At 41.2% G+C, this 23014-nt stretch overlaps 1 protein-coding gene across 1 annotated transcript in view; it reads left to right on the top strand.

Moving 5' to 3' along the window:
- LOC309642274 (uncharacterized protein) overlaps positions 1 to 22402 on the top strand; it is a gene marked incomplete at its 5' end in the record, with an annotated part of 91456 nt that extends 69054 nt beyond the window's left edge. The window contains one exon of the mRNA XM_082423531.1: positions 20670 to 22402. Within this exon, the coding sequence (XP_082279657.1) occupies positions 20670 to 20904 (235 nt within the window). The 3' untranslated portion in view covers positions 20905 to 22402. The remainder of the gene's footprint in view (positions 1 to 20669) is intronic.
- Between the last annotated feature and the right edge of the window lie 612 nt (positions 22403 to 23014).

The raw sequence follows: 23014 nt of genomic DNA, 5'->3' as shown, positions 1-23014 counted from the left end.
TATTTTTTCTAATTTTTTATTTTTCTAATTGCATTTTAATCTTTATACTTTGTTATTCTGCTCCTTTAGGCTTGTCCCCCCCCCTTTTTTTCTTTCTTTTTTTATGTTGTGGTTGTGTTCTGCCTTGTTGTAGTTGTTTCAATTATAATTTTTATTTTTCCTAATTTTTTTTTTATCTTTCTATTTTATTTTTATTCTTTGTTATTGTACTGCACCTTTTTCTTTTCTTTTGCTGTGCCGTGCAGCTTGTGAGATCTTGGTTCCCAGGCCGGAAGTTGGGCCTGAGCTGCTGTGGTAGGAGCACAGAGTCCAAACTGCTTGACTAACAGAGAACCTCAGACCCCAGGGAATATTAATCAGAGTGAGGTCTCCCAGAGTTCCTCATCTCAGCAGCAAGACCCAGCTCTACCCAACTGCCTGCAAACTCCAGTGCTGGAAGCCTCAGGCCGAACAAACAGTAAGACAGGAACACAGTCCCACCCATCCAAAAAAGAGACAACAAACAACTGTTACAGATGAAGGAGCAAGGTAACCTACCTAAAAAAGAATTATAATGATAGTAAAGATGATCCAAAATCTCGGAAATAGAATGGAGGCACAAATCAAGGTCTTTAACAAAGACCTAGAAGAACTAAAGAACAAACAAACATAAACAACACAATAACTGAAATAAAATTATGCTAGAAGGAGTCTATAGCAGAATAACTGAGGCAGAAGAACGAATAAGTGAGCTGGAACATAGAATGGTTGAAATAACTGCCAAGAAGCAGAATAAAAAAGAATGAAAAGAATTGAGGACAGTCTCAGAGACCTCTGGGACAACGCTAAACGCACCAACATTCGAATAATAGGGGTCCCAGAAGAAGAAGAGAAAGGGTCTGAGAAAATATTTGAAGATTGTAGTCAAAACCTTCCATAACATGGAAAAGGAAATAGCCACCCAAGTCCAGGAAGCATAGAGAGTCGCCTACAGGACAAACCCTAGGAGAAACACACCAAGACACATATTAATCAAACTAACAAAAATTAAATTCAAAGAAAAAATATTAAAAGCAGCAAGGGAAAAGAAAAAAATAACATACAAGGGAATTCCCATAAGGTTATCAGCTGATTTCTCAGCAGAAACTCTGCAGGCCAGAAGGGAGTGGCAGGATGTATTTAAAGCAATGAAAGGGAAAAACCTACAACCAAGATTGCTACCCAGCAAGGCTCTCATCCAGATTCCACAGAGAAATCAAAGCTTTACAGACAAGCAAAAGCTACGAGAATTCACCACCACCAAACCAGCTTTACAACAAATGCTAAAGGATCATCTCTAGGCAGGAAACACAAAAGAAGAAAAAGACCCACAAAAATCCAAAACAATTAAGAAAATGGTAATACGAACATACTTATCAATAATTACCTTAAATGTAAATAGATTAAATGCTCTAACCAAAAGACACAGACTGGCTGAATGGATACAAAAACAGGACCCATATATATGCTGTCTACAATAAACCCACCTCACACCTAGGGACACATGCAGACTGAAAGTTGAGGGGATGGAAAAAGATATTCCATGCAAATGGAAATCACAAGAAAGCTGGAGTAGCAGTACTCATATCAGATAAAATAGATTTTAAAAGGAAGGACACTACATAATGCTCAAGGGATCAATCCAAGAGGAAAATAAAGCGATTATAAATATTTATGCATCCAACATAGGAGCACCTTAATACATAAGGCAAATGCTTACAGCCATAAAAGGGGAAATTGACAGTACCACAATAATAGTGGGGGACTTTAACACCCCACTTATACCAATGGACAGATCATCCATACAGAAAATAAGGAAACACAAGCTTTAAATGACACAACAGACCAGATAGATTTGATATTTATAGGACATTCCACCCAAAAGTGGAAATACACTTTTTTCTCAAGTACACACAGAATGTTCTCCAGGATAGATCACATCTTGGGTCACAAATCAAGCCTTGGTAAATTTAAGAAAACTGAAATTGTATCAAGTATATTTTCCAACCACAACACTATGAGATTAGAAATCAATTACAGGAAAAAAACTGAAAAACAGACACATGGAGGCTAAACAGTGCACACTGCTAAATAACCAAGAGATCACTGAAGAAATCAAAGAGGAAATAAAAAATACATAGATGCTGAATTGGGCAACTGGGATTGACATGTATACACTGATGTGTATAAAATTGATTAATAAGAACCTGCAGTATAAAAAAACAAACTAATACTAAACTTTCTTTGGGTTATTTGTATGGAAATATGTTAATATAAATGTTTCAAATGTTACATGAAATTTCTAAAAATCTTATATATGTTCTGGTATAATGTTATAAGTCATAATTCTAGTTGTTACTTTAAAATGTATATCTCAGAAATAACTAAATTTCCTTGTCAATTGCATTATTATGAACTTTCATCAAATTTAAGTCTTTTGTCATTTACAGACAGTTCTGGGTGTACTCTGATGCTTTTGCAAAAATGTTCCTATAAAAGGGTTTTATCTTCAAGGAATTCATGGAAAAGACTGACAAGTACAGGTTTCTGGTAACTGACTATACTGCTGAACTGAATGAATAAGCATTTTCAGAACTCTAATGGAAAACTGATGAATTCATAAAAGTGCTAACAAAAGATCAAGATGAAAAAAATTAATTACATGGGACTGAGTGAACTGATGAGGATGATTATAATTTTTGTGACTTTGTTTGAATAAAAAAGAAATACATAGAAATAAATGACAATAAAAGTATGAGAACCCAAAACCTATAGGACACAGCAAAAGCAGTTCTAGGAGGGAAGTTTATAGCAATTTAGTCTCACCTCAGGAAACGAGAAAAATCTCAAACAATCTAACCTTACACCTAAAGCAACCAGAAAAGAAGAAAACCCAAAGTCAGTAGAAGGAGGAAAGAGATCATAAAGATCAGACCAGAAATAAATGAAATAGAAAGGAAGAAAACAATAGCAAAGATCAAAAAAACTAAAAGTTGGTTCTTTAGGAAGGTAAACAAAATTGATAAACTTTTAGCCAGCCTCATCAAGAAGAAAAGGCAGAGGACTCGAATAAAATTAGAAATGAAAAAGGAGAAATTACAACTGACACTGCAGAAATACAAGAATCATAAGAGACTACTACAAGGAACTATATGCCAATAAAATGGACAACGTGGAAAAAATGGACAAATTCTTGGGAAGGTACAACTTTCTAAGACCGAGCCAGGAAGAAATAGAAAATATAAACAGACAAATCACAAGTAATAGAATTGAAAGTGTAATTAAAAATCTTCCAACAGGGCTTCCCTAGTGGCGCAGTGGTTGAGAATCTGCCTGCCAATGCAGGAGACACGGGTTCGAGCCCTGGTCTGGGAAGATCCCACATGCCGCGGAGCAACTGGGCCCGTGAGCCACAATTACTGAGCCTGCGCGTCTGGAGACTGTGCTCTGCAACAAGAGAGGCCGCGATAGTGAGAGGCCCGCGCACCGTGATGAAGAGTGGCCCCCGCTTGCCACAACTAGAGAAAGCCCTCGCACAGAAACAAAGACCCAACACAGCCACAAATAAATAAAAATAAATTTAAAAAATAAATCTTCCAACAAACAAAAGTCCAGGACCAGATGGCTTCAGAGGTGAATTCTATCAAACATTTAGAGAAAAGCTAACACCTATCCTTCTCAAACTCTTCCCAAAAATTGCAGAGGGAGTAACACTCCCAAACTCGTTCTACAAGGCCACCATCACCCTCATACCAAAACCAAAGATACCATAAAAAAAGAAAATTACAGACCATTATCACTGATGAATGTAGGCACAAAAATCCTCAACAAAATACTACCAAACAGAATCCAACAGCACATTAAAAGGATCATACACCATGATCAAGTGGGATTTATCCCAGAGATGCAAGGATTCTTCAATATACACAAATCAATGTGATACACCATATTAACACATTAAAGAATAAAAACCACATGATCATATCAATAGATGGAGAAAAAGCTTTTGAGAAAATTCAACACCCATTTATGATAAAAACTCTCCAGAAAGTGGGCAGAGAGGGAACCTACCTCAACATAATACAGGCCATATATGACAAACCCACAGCAAACATCATTCTCAATGGTGAAAAACTGAAAGCATTTCCTCTAAGATGAGGAACAAGACAAGGATGTCCACTCTCACCATGATTATTCAACATAGTTCTGGACGTCCTAGCCATGGCAATCAGAGAAGAAAAAGAAATAAAAGGAATCCAAATTGGAAAAGAAGTAAAACTGTCACTGTTTGCAGATGACATGATACTATACTATAGAGAATCCTAAAGACGCTACCAGAAAACTACTAATGAATTTGGTAAGGTTGCAGGATACAAAATTAATGCACAGAAATCTCTTGCATTCCTGTACACTAAGAACAAAAGATCAGAAAGAGAAATTAAGGAAACAATCCCATTTACCATTGCAACAAGAAGAATAAAATACCTAGGAATAAACCTACCTAAGGAGGCAAAAGACCTGTACTCAGAAAACTATAAAACACTGATGAAAGAAATAAAAGATGACACCAACAGATGGACAGATACACCATGTTCTTGGATTGGAACAGATACACCATGTTCTTGGATTGGAAGAATCAATACTGTGAAAATGACTACCAAAAGCAATCTACAGATTCAGTGCAATCCCTATTAAATTTTGTATGGAAACAGAAAAGACCCCGAATAGCCAGAGCAATCTTGAGAAAGAAAAACGGAGCTGGAGGAATCAGGCTCCCTGACTTCAGACTATACTACAAAGCTACAGTAGTGAAGACAGTACGGTACTGGCACAAAAACAGAAATATAGATCAGTGGTACAGGAGAGAAAGCCCAGTGATAAACCCAAGCACCTGTGGTCACCTGATCTATGATAAAGGCAAGAATATACAATGGGGAAAAGACAGCCACATGGAAAAGAATGAAATTAGAACACTCCCTAACACCATACACAAAAATAAACTCAAAGTGGATTAGAGACCTAAATGTAAGACCAGACACTATAAAACTCTTAGAGGAAATCACAGCAGGATCCTTTTTGACCCACCTCCTAGAGTAATGAAAATAAAAACAAAAATAAACAAATGGGTTACCTAATTAAACTTCAAAGCTTTTGCACAGCAAAGGAATTTATAAACAAAACAAAAAACAGCCCTCAGAATGGGAGAAAATATATGCAAATGAAGCAACTGACAAGGGATTAATCTCCAAAATATACAAACAGCTCATGCAGCTCAATATCAAAAAAACAACCCAATCAAAAAATGGGTGGAAGATCTAAATAGACATTTCACCAAAGAAGACATACAGGTGGCCAACAGGCACATGAAAAGATGCTCAACATCACTAATCATTAGAGAAATGAAAATCAAAACTACAGTGAGGTATCACCTCACACCAGTCAAAATGGCCATCATCAAAAAATCTACAAACAGTAAATGCTGGACAGGGTGTGGAGAAAAGGGAACCCTCTTGCACTGTTGGTGCGAATATAAATTGAGACCACCACTATAGAGAAAGAGTATGGAGATTCCTTAAAAAACTAAAAATAGAACTATGACATGACCTAGCAATCCCACTACTGGGCATATATACTGAGAAGACTGTAATTCAAAAGGACACGTGTACCCCAGTGTTCAGTGCAGCACTATTTACAACAGCCAGCACATGGAAACAACCTGAATGTCCAACAGCAGATGAATGGATAAAGATGTGGTATATATCTACAATGGAATATTACTCAGCCATAAAATGGAACGAAATTGAGTTATTTGTAGTGAGGCGGATGGACCTAGAATCTGTCATACAGAGTGAAGTAAGTCAGAAAGACAAAAACAAATACCGTATATTAACGCATATATGTGGGATCTAGCAAAAGTGTACAGATGAACCTATTTCCGGGGTTGGAATAGAGACACAGACGTAGAGAACGGATAATGTGGACATGGGGGGGAAGAGGAGGGTGGGATGAATTGGGAGATTAGGATTGACATTATACATTACCTGTAAAATAGCTAGCTAGTGTGAACCTGCTATAAAGCACAGGAAGCTCAGCTCGGTTCTCTGTGATGACCTAGAAGTGTGGGATTGGGAGGTCCAAGAGGAAGGGGATATATGTATACATATAGATGATTCACATCATTGTATAGCAGAAACTAGCACAACATTGTAAAGCAATTATACTCCAATAAAAATTTAAAAAAAGAATGGAGGGAAATTATGCAGCTGTCGGAGGCTATACTCCTGCCAAAGGAGGTAGCAGTTATTCACTGCAGAGGCCAACAAAAGGGAGAAGCAGAAATTAAAAGAGGAGTTAACAGAGCAGACATGGCAGCTAAACAAGTAGCAGAGGATGGGGACGGACTTCAAATGCCACTCCTACCGCCTCACCCAGACCTTAACTCCTACACTCCCATATATACCCCAGAAGAAAGGGAAAAGGCTTTGAGATGGGGCTATTTTAAAAGCCCAGAATATCTGCGATGGATGGTTAATGGTCATAGGCAGCGGTTCCTCCCATCAGCTGTTGCCCTGCAGGCCACCAGGGAAGCTCACCAGAGCACACATTACAGGCAGGAGGCCCTATATCAATGGCTCATCAAATCCATGACTACTCCTAATTTCCACAATCTCCTTAAACAGGTGGTTGAAGCTGGCCCTATCTGCCTCTGGAATAAGCCCAACACTCCCCTGCCCCCAACCCCAAGGTCAATGGAGTGACCCCCACCCAGTTTAGAGGCACATATCCAGGTCAAGACTGGCAAACTGATTTTACAGTCATGCCCTGGGCACAAGGAACTTCTAGACATTTGCTGGTTTTGAGTGACACCTCCGGGTGGATGGAGGCATTCCCCCCGCCCCCAAACTGAGGCTGCCTTGGAGGTCTTTAAGACCCTAGTTAAGGAAATAATCCCTCGGTTTGGGCTCCATAAATCCATCCAGAGTGACAGTGGGCCTGCCTTTCCCGAATTACTAAGGGAGTCTAAGCTCTAGGAATTACATGGGGTTTATACTCCACTTGGAGACCACAGTCCCTAGGAAAAGCAGAACAAATCAAATCCTCAAAAGAAACTTAGCCAAACTTTGTCAAGACACTCATCAACCCTGGATCTCGCTTCTCCCTGTAGCACTTTTGAGAATGCAAGTAGCCCCTAAAGGAAAGCTCAGGTTGAGTCCTTAGGAGCTTATGTAGGGGAGGCCCATTCCTGAAGGACCCAGCTCCAAGGCCAAACTTAGGGCTATGGACCGATGGAAATATACCTTACAGGGAAGGGAAGTAATCAGATTTATGTGCCTGCAGGAATCCAGAACTGCCTTCCCTTTCTGACATGGTTTTACATCCTTTCTCCCCTGGGGATTGGGTTTATTTGAAAACCTGGAAGGCTGGAAATCCACAAGACCAGTTAGACCCCAAGTGGATAGGACCTTATCTAGTAACACTGACCACTTACTCTGCCTTACAATTACAGGGCATAACTCCATGGGCCCACCATACCAGAGTGAAGATAAGACCTGTGCCTGAGGAAGTTACTGGGGCACCGGTTCAATGCACCTGTGAACCTGTCACAGACCTTAAGTTACTTTTCAAAAGGATGAACTTACCAATAAGTAATGTGGCAGACAGGCTGAGTAGCTGCCCTTGTCATTGCTGTTGCCTTACTTGGCTTCTGCTGTTCTGCGAAACCCCTTCCTCTGGCAAACATCTCTGTCCATGCTGGATATAGGGGATATTAATACAGGTGGCAGCATGAGTGGCCATTATTGTCTGTTCTTCCTTTCCTTCTCTCCTCTGTCTCATAACTATCCACGCAGAATGCGAATTCAATGCAGTAGTAAATTTCTTGAGGATTATAGTCCACGGACAAAATCCATCCCAGTGCTGGTCTGTCACCCCCACCCACAAAGTGATGCCTATGGATTAAAGCTAGCACATTTTACTCCTAAGAATGACAGCCTCACTCTCACCTTGCTTAACAGGTCTGCTAATCCTACGCCTCTTGAAGTTCATATCTCTTCCCTAACACAGCTTTCCTGCTTGGAGCTCACTCCTCGCATTAACACCCCTAAGGAGTACAAAGCACTCACACTGCAGTGCCATCTCTCTAACAGTCTTGCTGCCACTGCCCCTATCAACAGCCTCTACCAAAGGGAGGAACTTGCAGTAACACCGTGTGGCTGATCTGGACTCTGATCAATGCTGCTTCCACTGCCCCACAATTAAGTGCCCCGGGACTGATTTATGTGGAAATTTCTCCTACTGGTGCCCTCCACACTGACTCCATGCATACACACAGGGACCAGATGGGAGATGTACTTACTGGGGAAGGAAGACACTGGTTGTCTGGTGTTTAGTATATGGCCCTCCTGAGGCCTGGGGGAAAGCCACTAGTCAAGAATACCCCAGTGACCCCTGCTATGCAGGTGGGCCTCTCTCCCCACACTGCAAGGGCACCCCCTCTTGGGCTAGCCACTTATGGAGGTGGTTCAACTCCTCAGAAGTGCACCAGGCATGCAGTCCCCCTGGGTACCTGGTTCCTTTGTGGCCTGAGAGTAAACCAATTGCCCCATAAGAACAACCCTAACTCCCACCCTTCTCCAGGGTGGGCTCTAGGCTACCCTTGTTTAGGTAGTCCCCAATTTGTGCACAATGCATGCTAGGCCAGCTGTGTTCCAAGAACCTAGGTATAACCATTCATGATATCGCCCAACCCTGAGAAAAAAGGGCAATAGATCTCATTCTGGCAGAAGTACAGATTGCCCTCACACTGGCTGCTTCCTGTGGATGTTTCACATAGCATGAAACCACTCTACAAAATCTCAACGCAGGCCCTTAGGGACTTATCTAAAAATATGGGGGATGACTTACAAGGCCTCCATACTTCCCTAGACTCACTAGCAGATGTTATTCTTGACAACAGGAAAGTGCTTAATTATCTCCTGACTGAGAAAAGGGGAGTATGTGCAGTTACAAATGAAGCCTGTTGCAGGTATGTCAATAACTCTGGTCGGATTGAGGTAAACATTAAAGAGATATATGAGCAAGCTCAAAGGCTATATAGATATAACACACAAGGTCCAGATCCAAGCTGCATCTGGAATATGATCAAACAGAGCCTCCCGGTTTAACCTGGTCTCTTCCACCTCTCGGCCCACTAACTGCTGTTCTTCTCCTGCTCATCTTGGGGCCTTGCCTCCTTAGCTGCCTTGTCAACTTCGTTAGTGAATGGATTGAAGCCATCAGACTTCAGATGATACTAACACAAGGGTACGAGCAACTGGGACTGCAGCCTGGTGACCAGCAGACATATTTTAGGCTACTTAGGAACAGTTCTGCTCCTCTAATCCAGGGAAAAACTGCACCCATATTCAGCCAGAAGTGGCTTCAGAAGGCAGAACTTTGACTTTCAGCGCCCCTCAAGCATGAGGAACAGTAACAAGGAAAGGAAGGATTTTGTTGCCAGAGCTGTGCCAGGTCTCTACCCAAAACCCACCAACCCCCCCCCCCCCGCTCCCCCCAGAACAGGAATAAACATGTATCTTTAAGTCACAGGATCTGGAGACAAAAGGAGGAAGCTATACAGAGACAAAAAAACCCCACAAAAAAACAGAACCAGCTGGAACCAAGGTGGCAACGAATCTGACCTCCAAGAGACCCTCAGTCTCATCACACGCTGATTTTACCACATCGGCTACTGGATGACACACGTACTGGTGGCCATGACTGGAAGATGGGGACCAAAAAAGGACAGAAAGGGGGTGCCACCCCATTTCCAGGAAAACCCTGCCCCTTCCCCAGTAGACTAATGCATCTGTCTCCCCGTCATTAGCCTCACTCCTCCTCCCTCTAGTCTTCACTCTTTAAAATCGAATCCCTCTCACCCCGTGGGTGAGAACTTGATCTATGAACTAAGGTCTTGCTTCTCCATTCCTTGGCCACAGAATAAAACTTGGGCTGCGTCGATCTCAGCTTCGGTTTCTTTTTTTGGCTGCACAAACCCGAACTAGCATCTATTCTATATACTTTCTTTTCATTTTTGTCCTTATACCAATAACAACCATTATTGAAAATAATCTCCTAAAAAGAAAAGTCTTTGCAGTGTATTTATTACCCTGGTTTTGTAAATCAGAAAAGGAGAACAACTTATCCACCTAAGGTTCTATTAAGAATTAGGGGCTTCCCTGGTGGCGCAGTGGTTGAGAATCCGCCTGCCAATGCAGGGGACACGGGTTCGAGCCCTGGTCTGGGAGGATCCCACATGCCGCGGAGCAACTGGGCCCGTGAGTCACAACTACTGAGCCTGCGCGTCTGGAGCCTGTGCTCTGCAACAAGAGAGGCCACGATAGTGAGAGGCCCGCGCACCGCGATGAGGAGTGGCCCCTGCTCGCCGCAACTAGGGAAAGCCCTCGCACAGAAACGAAGACCCAACACAGCCATAAATAAATAAATAAATAAATAATTAAAAAAAAAAAAAAAGAATTAGGGGGCTTCCCTGGTGGCACAGTGGTTAATCCGCCTGCCAATGCATGGGACTTGGGTTTGAGCCCTGGTCCGGGAAGATCCCACATGCCAGAGAGCAAAGAAGAAAGAAGCTCCAGCTCCACCTTCGACTCCCAAAGCTGAAATTCTTTAAAGAATTCCCTGAACATTTGCTTATGGGACATTAACACTATCTTTAAGTACTGTGTAAGTATTAAAATCATAAAAACTGACATTACTGTGTACTTTGTACATACATGCCCTTCCACATAATTAAGTTTGATACATATACCTTACCATAATACATGACCCTATAATCATGTATTAATTATCTACCCCATGTCTATAAGCATGTACATCAGCCTACTGATACTATAGGACACATTAAACAGTTCAATCCATATTAGATTCCAGTCCCTATGAAATATTCAAAGGGGTAATTGAAGTGATTGGTATTATATAAGACATATGTTTATTAATTGTACATACCACATTATGTCCAAACACTTCCAGTCAACATGCTTATCATAACCAATAACCAGAGCTTAACCAGAAAGCCTCGATACACCATCAATCCACCCAAACATGCCTCTCTCCTCGTTCTGGGCCCAAGAACCATGGGGATTTCTAGAAATGAATTATATCTGGCATCTGGTTCTTACGTTGGGGCCATCTCACCTAAAATTGCCCACTTTTTCCCCTTAAATAAGACATCTGGATGGACTATCAAATCAGCTTATGCTCACACATAACTGGTTTCATGCATTTGGTTATTATTTAATTCTGGGGGATGCTGTGACTCAGCTGTGGCCATCAGAGGCCTTAACACAGTCAAGCAACTTGTAACTGAGCTTAAGTTGAATATTATTTACCAACATAATCAACTATAATGTGTTCTTGAGTCAACAATCATCAGACATAGAGCATTTAGACACATACATATGCACATGTTTATCAGGTAAATAGCTTCCTTAATCAAACCCTCCTACCTAACACTAAATCTCATATTTTGTAGGCCATCGTGGCCCTGCTGAACCCCACAAACAAGGCGAAGCACATAACTACATAAGAGGTAACTCATCTAACAAACAGACTGCCCTTCACCAATCCAAAGTTAGTGTTAACTACAAACTAGCCTCCTAATAATACCAATCAATTACTTATAGTAGTCTTATATAGAAAGACACCCCCCTAGTTCCACCATGTACCTTAAAAAAAATAAAAGTACATTTAATAATCTTTAAAAGAAAAAATATTAAATATTTCAACACTAATTTTAACACAACCCAAACTACTACACTGAATGCCAATATATCACATAAATACATAAATCTTATACGTACAAAGTCCTACTCAACCTGCTGATGTAGCTTAATAAGTAAAGTCAGGCTCTGTAAATGCCTAGATGAATTTGCTAACTCCATAAATTCATAGGTGTGGTCCCAGCCTACCAATTTCTAATAAAATTACACATGCAGGTCTGTATCCATTGAGAATGCCCTCTAAATCAAAAGATTAAAGGGAGCAGGCATCAAGCACACTAAAAAGTAGCTCACACCTTGCTTAACTTCACCCCCATGGGAAATGGCAGTGATAAAAATTAAGCCATAAAAGAAAGCTTAAGTTCTATTAAGAATTAGGGGGCTTCCCTGGTGGCGCAGTGGTTAATCCGCCTGCCAATGCAGGGGACTTGGGTTCGAGCCCTGGTCCGGGAAGATCCCGCATGCCAGAGAGCAACTGAGTCGGTGCGCCACAACTACTGAGCCTGCGCTCTAGAGCCAGTGAGCCACAGCTACTGAAGCCCACGCGCCTAGAGCCCATGCTCCGCAACAAGAGAAGCCACTGCGATGAGAAGCCCACGCACCGCAACGAAGAGTAGCCCCCTCTTGCCACAACTAGAGGAAGCCCGCGTGCAGCAGCTAAGACCCAACGCAGCCAAAAGTGAATAAAATGAATACATTTATATTAAAAAAGAATTAGGGTTGGTAAATTTTGCATCAGCCACCCTGGTCATAAGATTAACCCATATTAATTAAGAAATCCAGCATAAAGCATGTTAAAAATTACCCTCAAATAAAGCCCTAGGCTGTACAAAGCCACAGCTAAAATAAAAATAAGCTAGGAAAGTGCTTTAACATTTGTGATTACATGACAGCCAAGATCCAAACTGGAATTAGATGTCCCACAATGCTTAGCCCTATATCAAAATAATTGTAACAAAATTACTCACCGCAATATTACTAGCATCAGCCTAAAAGTCCAAGAACTTGGTGGTGCTTCACACCCCTCCAGAGGAGCCTGTTGTATAAGCGATAAACTCTGACTAACCTCACCAGCCATGTGTACCGCCCCCCTCAGGAGACCCTGGTGAAGAACAACTCTAAGCACAATTATCAGACATAACAATGTCAGGTCAAAGGGTAACCTATGGGAGGGGAACAAGTGGGCTCCATTTGCTACCTCAAGAACAAAATAATTTATACAAAAGTTTCTATGAAATAAAAAAACCAATGGAGGACTTAGTAGTAAATTAAGAACAGTGCTTAATTGAATCAGGCCAGGCCATGAAGCACACACACATTGCCCATCACTCTCCTCAAATATAGGTAACTTTTCATAACCTATTAACAAGTACCAAACATAAAACAGGAGATAAACTGTAAGCATACTGGAAGGTGAGCAGACTGGAAAGTGCTTGGATGAATCAAAGTGCAGCTTAAAGAAAAGCACCTAGTTTACACCCAGGACATTTCATACTGCATGAACACTTTTTACTAAAACTAGTCCAAACTTCCTGCCAAATTCAACTATCATAAGTAAACTAAATTAACATTCAGTCAACATCTAATGTATATAGATAGAAATTTAAATCTGTTGCTATAAATAAAGTACTGTAAGGGAATGATGAAAGAAGCATGAAAAGTACCAAAAGCTTACCCCTTTTAGTTTTTGCATACTGATTTAACTAGAAAACTTTAAAGAGAACTTAAGTTAAATTCCCTGATACCAGATGAGCTACTTAGGAACAGTTTACAAGAAGAAACTCATCTAAATGGCAAACTAGTGAGAAGACATGTGAGTAGAGGTGACAAGCCTAACAAGCCTGGTGACAGCTGGTTGTCCAGAAAGGAATTTTAGTTCAACTTTAAATATTTTTTTAAAAAAAGACTTTTACTGTAATTTTAAGTGTCATTCTAAAACACTGCAGCTTTCTAGATAAAGGATACAACCTTCTCTAGACAATAAGCATAAACAATACCATAGTTAGCTTAAAAGCAGCCACCAATTCAGAAAGCATTCAAGGTCAATCACACACACATTCATCTTAATAGTAAATAAAGCAACTAGTTTTATACTGGACTAATCTATTCATTAATAGAAGCAATACTCTTAATGTAACAAGAAATATTTCTCCTTGCATAAGCTTATATCAGAACAGATAACCCACTGATAGTTAACAATAAAGTAAACCTAAACTAATACTTAACCTATTCAAACATTGTTAACCCAACACAAGTATGCATTTACGAAAAGATTTTTTAAAGTAAAAGGAGGGCTTCCCTGGTGGCGCAGTGGTTAAGAATCCACCTGCCAATGCAGGGGACACGGGTTCGAGCCCTGGCCCGGGAAGATCCCACATGCCGCGGAGCAGCTAAGCCCGTGCACCACAACTACTGAGCCTGCGCTCTAAAGCTCGCAAGCCACAACTACTGAGACCACGTGCTGCAACTACTGAAGCCCACGCACCTAGAGCCCATGCTCCAAAAGAAGAGAAGCCACTGCAATGAGAAGCCCATGCACCGCAACAAAGAGTAGGCCCCACTCACTGCAACTAGAGAAAGCCCGCACGCAGCAAGGAAGACCCAACGTAGCCAAAAATAATAAATAAATAAAATAAATTTATTAAAAAAGAAAAAAGTAAAAGGATCTTGGGAATCACAAACCCTGCCTGCTTATAAAAAACATTACCTCTAGCACTTCTGGTATTAGAGGCACTTCCTGCCCAGTGACATCTGTTTAATAAGGGCTGTGGTATCCTGAGTGTGGAAATGTAGCATAGTCATTTGTTCTGGAAATAAGGACTTGCATGACTGGTCACACAAGGCTTTTACTGTCTCTCTTAATCAGTGAAATTAACCTTCCTGTGAACAGACGGGAATAATATAAGACGGGAGGACTCTACTGAGCTTAAATTAATTCATTAATCCAAAAACATAAACAACTGACCTTTTAAAGGATAACATAGCTTTTAATTGATTAGCAATTTTGGTTGAGGTGACCCTGGAGAATAAAACAACCTCCTAGTGATTAAAATTTAGACCAACTAGTCAGAATGCTTTATTGCCTGTTGTTCTAAAACACTGATCAATGGAATAAGTTATCCTGGGGATAAGAGTGCAATCCTATTCTAGAGTTCATATCAACCACAGGGTTTACGACCTTGGTGCTGGATCAGGACATTGCAATGGTATAACTGCTATTAATGGTCTCTTTGTTCAACAATTAAAGTCCTACATGATCTGAGTTCAGACTGGAATAATCCTGGTCGGTTTCTATCTACTAGATTTCTCCCAATAAGAAAGGACCAGAGAAATAAGGCCTACTTTACAAAATGTATTCGAACTAAATGATGATATAATCTACATTCAATTAATTTATACATACCCTACTGTAAGCAAGGTTTGTCAGGGTTTGCAGAGCCCGGCAACTGCATGAAACTTAAACCTTTATCCACAGAGGTTCAAGTCCTCTTCCTAAGAATATGTTTATAATCAACGTTCTTTCACTAATTACCCAATTTTACTGGCTGTAGCATTCCTTACATTAACTGAATGGAAAATCCTAGGCTATATGCAAATCCAGAAAGCGCCAAGCATGGTCAGCCCCTGTGGATTATTGCAACCCATAGCTGATGCAGTCAAATTCTTCATTAAAGCTCCACTATGACCGTCAAGATCATCAGTTTATGTATTTATTATTGCACCAGTGCTAGCCTTAACCCTGGCTCTCACAATATGAATTCCTCTTCCCATAACTTCTCCACCAATTAGTATAAACCTAAGCATACTATTTATATTAGCTATATCAAGCCTAGCCATTTATTCCATCCTCTGATCTGGATGAGCTTCAGATTCAAAATATGAACTAATTGGAGCTCTACAGGCAGTAGCACAGACAATCTCATATGAAGTAACATTAGCAATTATTCTTTTATCAGTCCTGCTGATAAATGGATCATTTACACTTTCAACAGTAATTACACAAAAAACACCTATGACTAATTTTCCCATCCTGACCCCTACCCAGAATTTGATTATTCTAGCAGAAATCCAATGAAGTGCCATTTGATTTTGCAAAAGTACAATCAAAACCTGAATTTGGCTTCAATGGAGAAAACACAGGTACATTCACCCTGTTCTTCCTAGAGAATATGTCAATGTCATTATAATAAACATGTTCACGACAATCCTACCTTTAGGAGCATTTTACAACCACTACATGCCAGAATTATATATAGCCAGTGTCATCATTAAACACTCCTCCTCACAATCTGCTTTCTAGGAATTCCAGCATCCTACCCACAATTTTGATATAATCAACTTACACATCTCTATATAAAAAAGTTTTTTTTTACCACTAACATTAGCTCTGTGTATCTGAGAGGTTTCACAATCTGTCATCACATCAGGCATCTCGCCACAAACAAATATGTCTGACAAAATAGTTACTTTGATAGAATAAATAATATAGGTTTAAACCCTCTTATTCCTAGAATAGTAGGAATTGAACCTACTCTTAAGAGTTTTACATTCTCCATGCCACCACATTACACCACATGCTACAGTAAGGACCAAAAGTAAGATATTAGGCCCATACCCCCAAAATGTTGTTTTATATCCTTCCTGGACTAATAAACCATATTGTTTTTATTATCATTCTACTGACAATTATATCAGGAACCATAATTGTAACAAGCTCACACTGGTTAATGTTATCCCCATTCTAATAAAAACATTAACCCATAAACTATAGAAGCATCCAACAAATATTTTCTAAAACAATCTACCAAATCAATACTACTTGTAATGGCTATACTGTTAATCTAATATACTCTGGTCAATGAACACAATGAATTACAAACATCTTTAATCCAACAGCATCTACCATCATAACAATAGCCCTTGTCATAAAATTAGGTCTTTCCCCATTTCACATCTCAGTCCCTGAAGTAACACAAGTCACTCCATGAACAGGAAGCCCAATGCTATTAACAGAACAAACGTGCACCCTTCTCAGTTTTATACCAAATCTCACCATCCATCAACCTAAACAAACTATTAATCATAGCTATATTATGAATCATAATTGGAGGCTGAGGCAGACTTAACCATAATCACCTAGGAAAAATTATAGCCTCCTTGTCAATTGCCCATATGGGATGAATAACAGCTATTATAATGTATAATCTAATCATAACAATCCTAAGCATGCTAATTTATATCACAATAACACTTTCTGTCTTCTTACTATTTATGCCCAGCTTATGTACAACAGGATCATTATCACACACATGAAATAAAACACCTCCCATCACAATACTGGTCCTCACCATTAGGAGGTCTCCCACCACTATCAGGGTTTTTACCCAAATGAATAATTATCCAAGAGATCACAAAAATGAGAACATCATTCTACCACACTAATAGCCATCAGAGCAGTCCTCAGCATATATTTCTACTTGCAGCTAACATACTCCACATCACTAACTATATTCCCTTCAATAAACAACATAAAAATAAAACAATTAGAATATACAAAACAAATAACCTTCTTGGTGCAGCCCTTATGGAAAATAGTATGGAGTTTCCTCAAAAGACTAAAAATAGAGTTGCCATATGACCCAGCAATCCCCCATCTGGGCATGTACCCAGACAAAACTATATTTCAAAAAGATACATGCACCCCTAGGTTCATAGCAGCTCTATTTACAATAGCCAAGACATGGAAACAACCTAAATGTCCTTTGACAGATGAATAGATAAAGGAGCTGTGGTATATATACACAATGGGATATTACTCAGCCATGAAAAGAATGAAATAATGCCACTTGCAGCAACATGGATAGACCTAGAGATTATCATACTAAGCAAAGTCAGAAAGAGAAAGACAAATACCATATGATATCACTTATATGTGGACTCTAAAATACGACATAAATGAACATACCTACTAAACAGAAACAGACAGACATAGAGAACAGACTTGTGGTTGACAAGGGGGTGGGCGTGGGAGGGATGGATTGGGAGTTTGGAATTAGCAGATGAAAGCTAATATATAGAGAGGATGGATAAACAACAAGGTCCTACTGTATAGCACAGGGAACTGTATTCAATATCCTGGGATAAAGCGTCATGGAAAAGAATATGAAAAAGAATATATAGATATATATATCTATAACTGAGTCACTTTGCTGTACAGAACATTGTAAATCAACTATACTTCAATAACATTAAAAAAAACAAATAACCTTCCTATCCTTACTAATCATAATATCTACACTGTTACTACCCTTAACACCCACTCTTATCAGTGCTGGACTAGGAATATAGATTAGTGTAGACCAAGAGCTTTCAAAACCCTAAGCAAGTGCAATTTACTTAATTCCTGAAAATAAGGAAGCAAGACTCAATCCTACATCAATTAAATGCAAATAAAACATTTTAATTAAGCTAAATTCTTACTAGATTGATGGGCTTACACCCCAGGAAATTTTAGTTAACAGGTAAATACCCTAGTCAACTGGCTTCAATCTACTTCTCCAGCCTTTAAGAAAAAAAAAGGCGGGAAAAGCACCAGCAGGATTGAAGCTGCTTCTTTCAATTTGTAATTCAATTTGTTGATTCACCACAGGGTTTGGCAAAAAAAGGGCTCAATCTCTTTCTTTAGATTTACAATCTAATGCTAGCTCAGTCATTTTACCTCTGTTCATAAACTGATGATTATTTTCAACAAATCACAAAGTTATTGGCACCTTATATTTACAGTTTGTTTCTTGAGCTGGAATAGTAGGCAGCACCTTCAGTCTATTAGTCCATGCTGAGCTATGCTAACCTGGAGCACTACTTGGAGATGAGCAAATCTGTAGCCTCGTCATAACAGCCCCTGCATTGGTAATAATGTTCTTTAGAGGTGTACCCGTTATGATTGCATGGTTCAGAAACTGATTTGTCCCACTAATAACTGGGGCACCTGATATAGCATTCCCCCAAATAAATAATATAAACTTTTAGTTACTTCCCCCATCATTCTTACTCCTACTCATATCATCAATATTAGAAGCTGGTGCTGGTACTGGTGGAACCGTATATTCAGCTCTAGCCATCAATCAGGCCCACACAGGAGCCTCTGTCGACCTAACCATTTTCTCCTAACATTTAGCAAGTGTCTCTTCAATACTTAGTGCTATTAAATTTATTACTATAGTCTTTAATATAAAACCAGCAGACACATCCCCATACCAAACACCATTATTTGTTTGATCTGCCCCAACTATAGCCATATTACTATAATCGTCACTCTCAGTCCTAGCAGCCTAAATTACCATACTGTTAACAGATACAAACCTAAACACTACTTTCTTTGACTCTGCAGGAGGAGACCCAATCCTGTATCAACACCTATTTTGATTCTTTGGTCACCCAGAAGTCTCCATTCGTAGCCTACCAGGGTTTGGAATGATCTCACATATCATTACATACTACTTAGGACAAAAAGAGCCTTTCAGATATATGGGAATACCATGAATCATGTCCATTGGCTTTTTAGGATTTATCTTGTGGGCCCATCAGATGTTTACCATGGGGAAAGATGTTGACCCCTGAGCATACTTCACATCAGCCACCAAAATTATTTCTATTCCTGCAGGAGTAAAAGTATTTAGCTGATTAGCAACTCTTCACGGAGGTCATATTACATGATCTCCCACTATATTATGAGCTTTAGGCTTTATTTTTCTCCTTACAGTAGGTGGTTTGACAGGAATCATCTTAGCTAATTCACCCCAGGACACTGTCCTCCATGATACAGACCATGTAGTAGCACATTCCATTATGTAATGTCAGTGGGAGCAGTCTTCACTATTACAGGAGGCTTCCTACACTGATTTCCACTGTACTCAGGTTATACACTTAACTCAACATGAGCAAAAACTCCCTTCACAACTATCTCTGTAGTAGTAAATATGACTTTCTTCGCGCAGCACTTTCCTGGCCTTTCAGGGATATCGCTGCATTGCTCTGACTACCCTGATGCACATACAACATGAAACATTTCGTCTATAGGCTCATTCATCTCATCAGCAGTAATGCTAATAATTGTCATAATTTGAGAAGGATTTGCATCGAAACGAGAAGTCTCAGTAGTGGAAACTACTACTACTAACCTATAATGGTTACACGGATGCCCTCCACCACATCCTACGTTTGAAGACCCTACCTATGTTAATTTAAAATAAGGAAGAAATCAAATCCTTTTCAACCGGTGTCAAGCCAACAGCATAATCATTATGTCTTTCTCAATAAATGAGATAACAGTAAAAACAAAAATTACATAACTGTCAAAGTTAAATCATAGGCAAAAATCCTGTATATCACTAAGGCATATCCATTTCATCTAGGTTCTCAAGATGCAACAGCACCAATTATGGAAAAACTTTTACATTTTCATGATCACATTAATAAATATTTTTGGGTAAGTTCTCTAGTCCTCTATATTATTTCACTAATACTGACAACTAGACTGACTCAGACGCATACACTAGATGCACAAGTAGAGAGACATTTGAACAATTTACAGCCATCATTCTAATCTGAATTGCCCTATCATCAAAGTGAATCCTTTACATGAAATCAATAACGTCCCTAACCACAGAAACTATGGATCATCAATGATACTGAAGCTACAAATACACAGATTATGAAGATTTAAATTCTGACTCCCCTATAATCCCCACATCAGGTCTAAAACCAGGAGAATTATGACTGAGAGAAGTCAACAGCAAAGTAGTATAGAGATAGTCATCAAATATTACTTTCATCTGAAAATGTTTTTACACTCACGAGCTGTTCCTTCTTTAGGCCTAAGAACACCTGCTATCCCAGGACGTCTAAGTTAAAGAAGCCTAATATCGACAGGACCAGGCCTATGTTATGGACGATGATCAGTAGAAGTCGTTTTCCTGCTTTCAAAGACAGGACAGAGGAGACGGCTGAGACCCGGGGTGAATCCGGAGCCCATGGTGGACCTGCTCTCCGAGCTCCAGGACAGGAACAGGGCCGCTGGGTTCCCAGGCCAACCACCACGCCCTCCTGAGCAGGATCTTGGGAACAGTCCATGTTAGTGATGAGGCAACCTGAGCACTTGTCGCCACCCCGACACTGTGTCCTATGAGGGGCCCGTGCTCTTGGGATCACACCCCACACTCTGAGGGTCTGCCCTGTAAGCTCCTTCCTGCCTCAGGAGGAACGACCACTCGGCAACCATCTCCCTCCCCAACTGGCAGGAAGAGGGGAGGGCAGCAGGGGCACCAGAGGAACCTCACTCAGACACCAGCTTCCCAGGGGCAGCAGCAGGGACCACGATGATGCAGATGAGGCACAGCCCAAGAGACGGGACCAGAGGGTCTCAAAAGTGTCTGGTCAGGTCCTGGCTCATCTGCACCCTGGACACGCTTTCCCTCCTACAGCTTCTACCTAAATGCAAGTTCTTCAGATGCAAAGAGACAGACCTTCAGAATGAAAGTCAGCTTTTCTAAACTGACCCCTCAGCAAACACTGCAGGATTCCACTCACATGGGGGGCCTGGAGTCAACAACTCATGGCAGAATGGACGTCGGTGCCAGGGCCGCAGGAGGGGGTGGGTAGTGAGACTTTCAAGGTTGTGAAATTTTGGTTTTACGAGATGAAAAGTTCTAGGGATGGTGTGATGGCTCCACGACAAGGTGAATGTACTTGATGCCTCGGAAACATGCACCTAAAATGGTAATGATGGTAAAGGGTATGTGACATATTGTTAGTTCACTTAAAAGATGATGAATTTTGAAATGATGTCTTGTTCATTGAGATTCCAGTTCGACTCCTGTTTGTCACAAATGTGCGAGGCCCAAGCACCCTCCCCCATCTCAGGGGCCATCAAGGTACCATCCCGTGGCTTGTGAGGGACCATTCTTAGGGGGGCTAGTCTATGCTACCTGAGCTCTGACCCGCGGAACCCAGAGAGTGGTGACCCCTATAAATTAGATCTGATATATGACATGTTGTGAATTAATAATATGCCACCAAGGGTTACTGATCAATCAGCAGAACACGGAGCAGCAGCTTGTTCCAAGGTGCCTGTCCTCATATAATCATGACAAGATTAAGAGAAGAAAAGGCACCACAGGTTAATCATGGCTCTATTCAGATGCTGGAAATCTCAGAAGGGACAAGACACACTGCAGGCAAAAAGCAGATATGGGGTCTCCCCCTACATGTGATCCTGACCCATGCAGATGGGGTGAGACCACACAATCCCCAGACCCTGCACCTGGGGTCACACGTCCACACTCACCAGGGGGACCCCACCTCCCCAGATCCTGTACCTGGGGTCACACATCCACCTTGGTCAGGACACCGTGGCTGTGCTGCGTGGGCTCCCAACGTGTGGACAAGCCGGGTCCCTGGGACCTCCTAGGACTGTAGAAAGCAGTGTAGGTTCCACCTCCACTCCTGGCACTTGTCCCAGAAGAGTCAGTCCCTTCCTGTTTCACTTTGGTTCTGTGTTATTTTAATTGTTCTTAAAGCTTTCAGGCCAAAGTTGAACACAGTACCTTGGTTCTGGCAGGCTCGGCCCTTTCCTTGCTCACCGAGGTGTGGAGAAAACTCACGCAGCAGCAGGGCTGAAAGAGGAGCGGCACGACCGGACTCTGCTGAGTGGGGATGGCCGACCGGAAGGCGAGCACAGTAGCAACCTCACCTGCTGCCCATCAGCCTTAAGCCCAGATCCACGTGCCCAGCAATCAACTCACCAGGTACACCTGCCTCCCTCCTCGCCCTCTGCGTGCTGGTGAATTGGAATAATTACCAGGTAGCCCACCTGAGGAGTCTCCACCAGCCCCATTGAAGGTGAACCTCAGAGGGGTAAGGACTAAGGCCCCCACGACAGCACTGACCCTGGGAGGGCCAGGTAACCACGCTCGGAGCGGAGCACTGTTACCCAGACAAGCCCACCTCAGCTCCAGACCCCAGACATCTGAGCACTGGCATTCAGACAGAAGCACAGAGCTTCCCAGTACTGAGGCCAGCCTGGGTCTCTACCCTGGTCTCCACATCGCCCCTGAAGCTCCAGGACTGAGGCCAGGTCTCTACCCAGGTACCCACATCCCCTTGAACTGTTGTTATAAAACTCGTCATCAAATCCCCCCGGGTTGAGGGACACACAGTTT

The sequence above is a fragment of the Balaenoptera physalus genome (assembly GCF_965194825.1).
Source record: "Balaenoptera physalus genome assembly, chromosome: 14".
Taxonomy (NCBI): Eukaryota; Metazoa; Chordata; class Mammalia; order Artiodactyla; family Balaenopteridae; genus Balaenoptera; species Balaenoptera physalus.
Note: the sequence above shows the minus strand (reverse complement) of the source record. Positions and strands in the feature narration are given on the sequence as shown.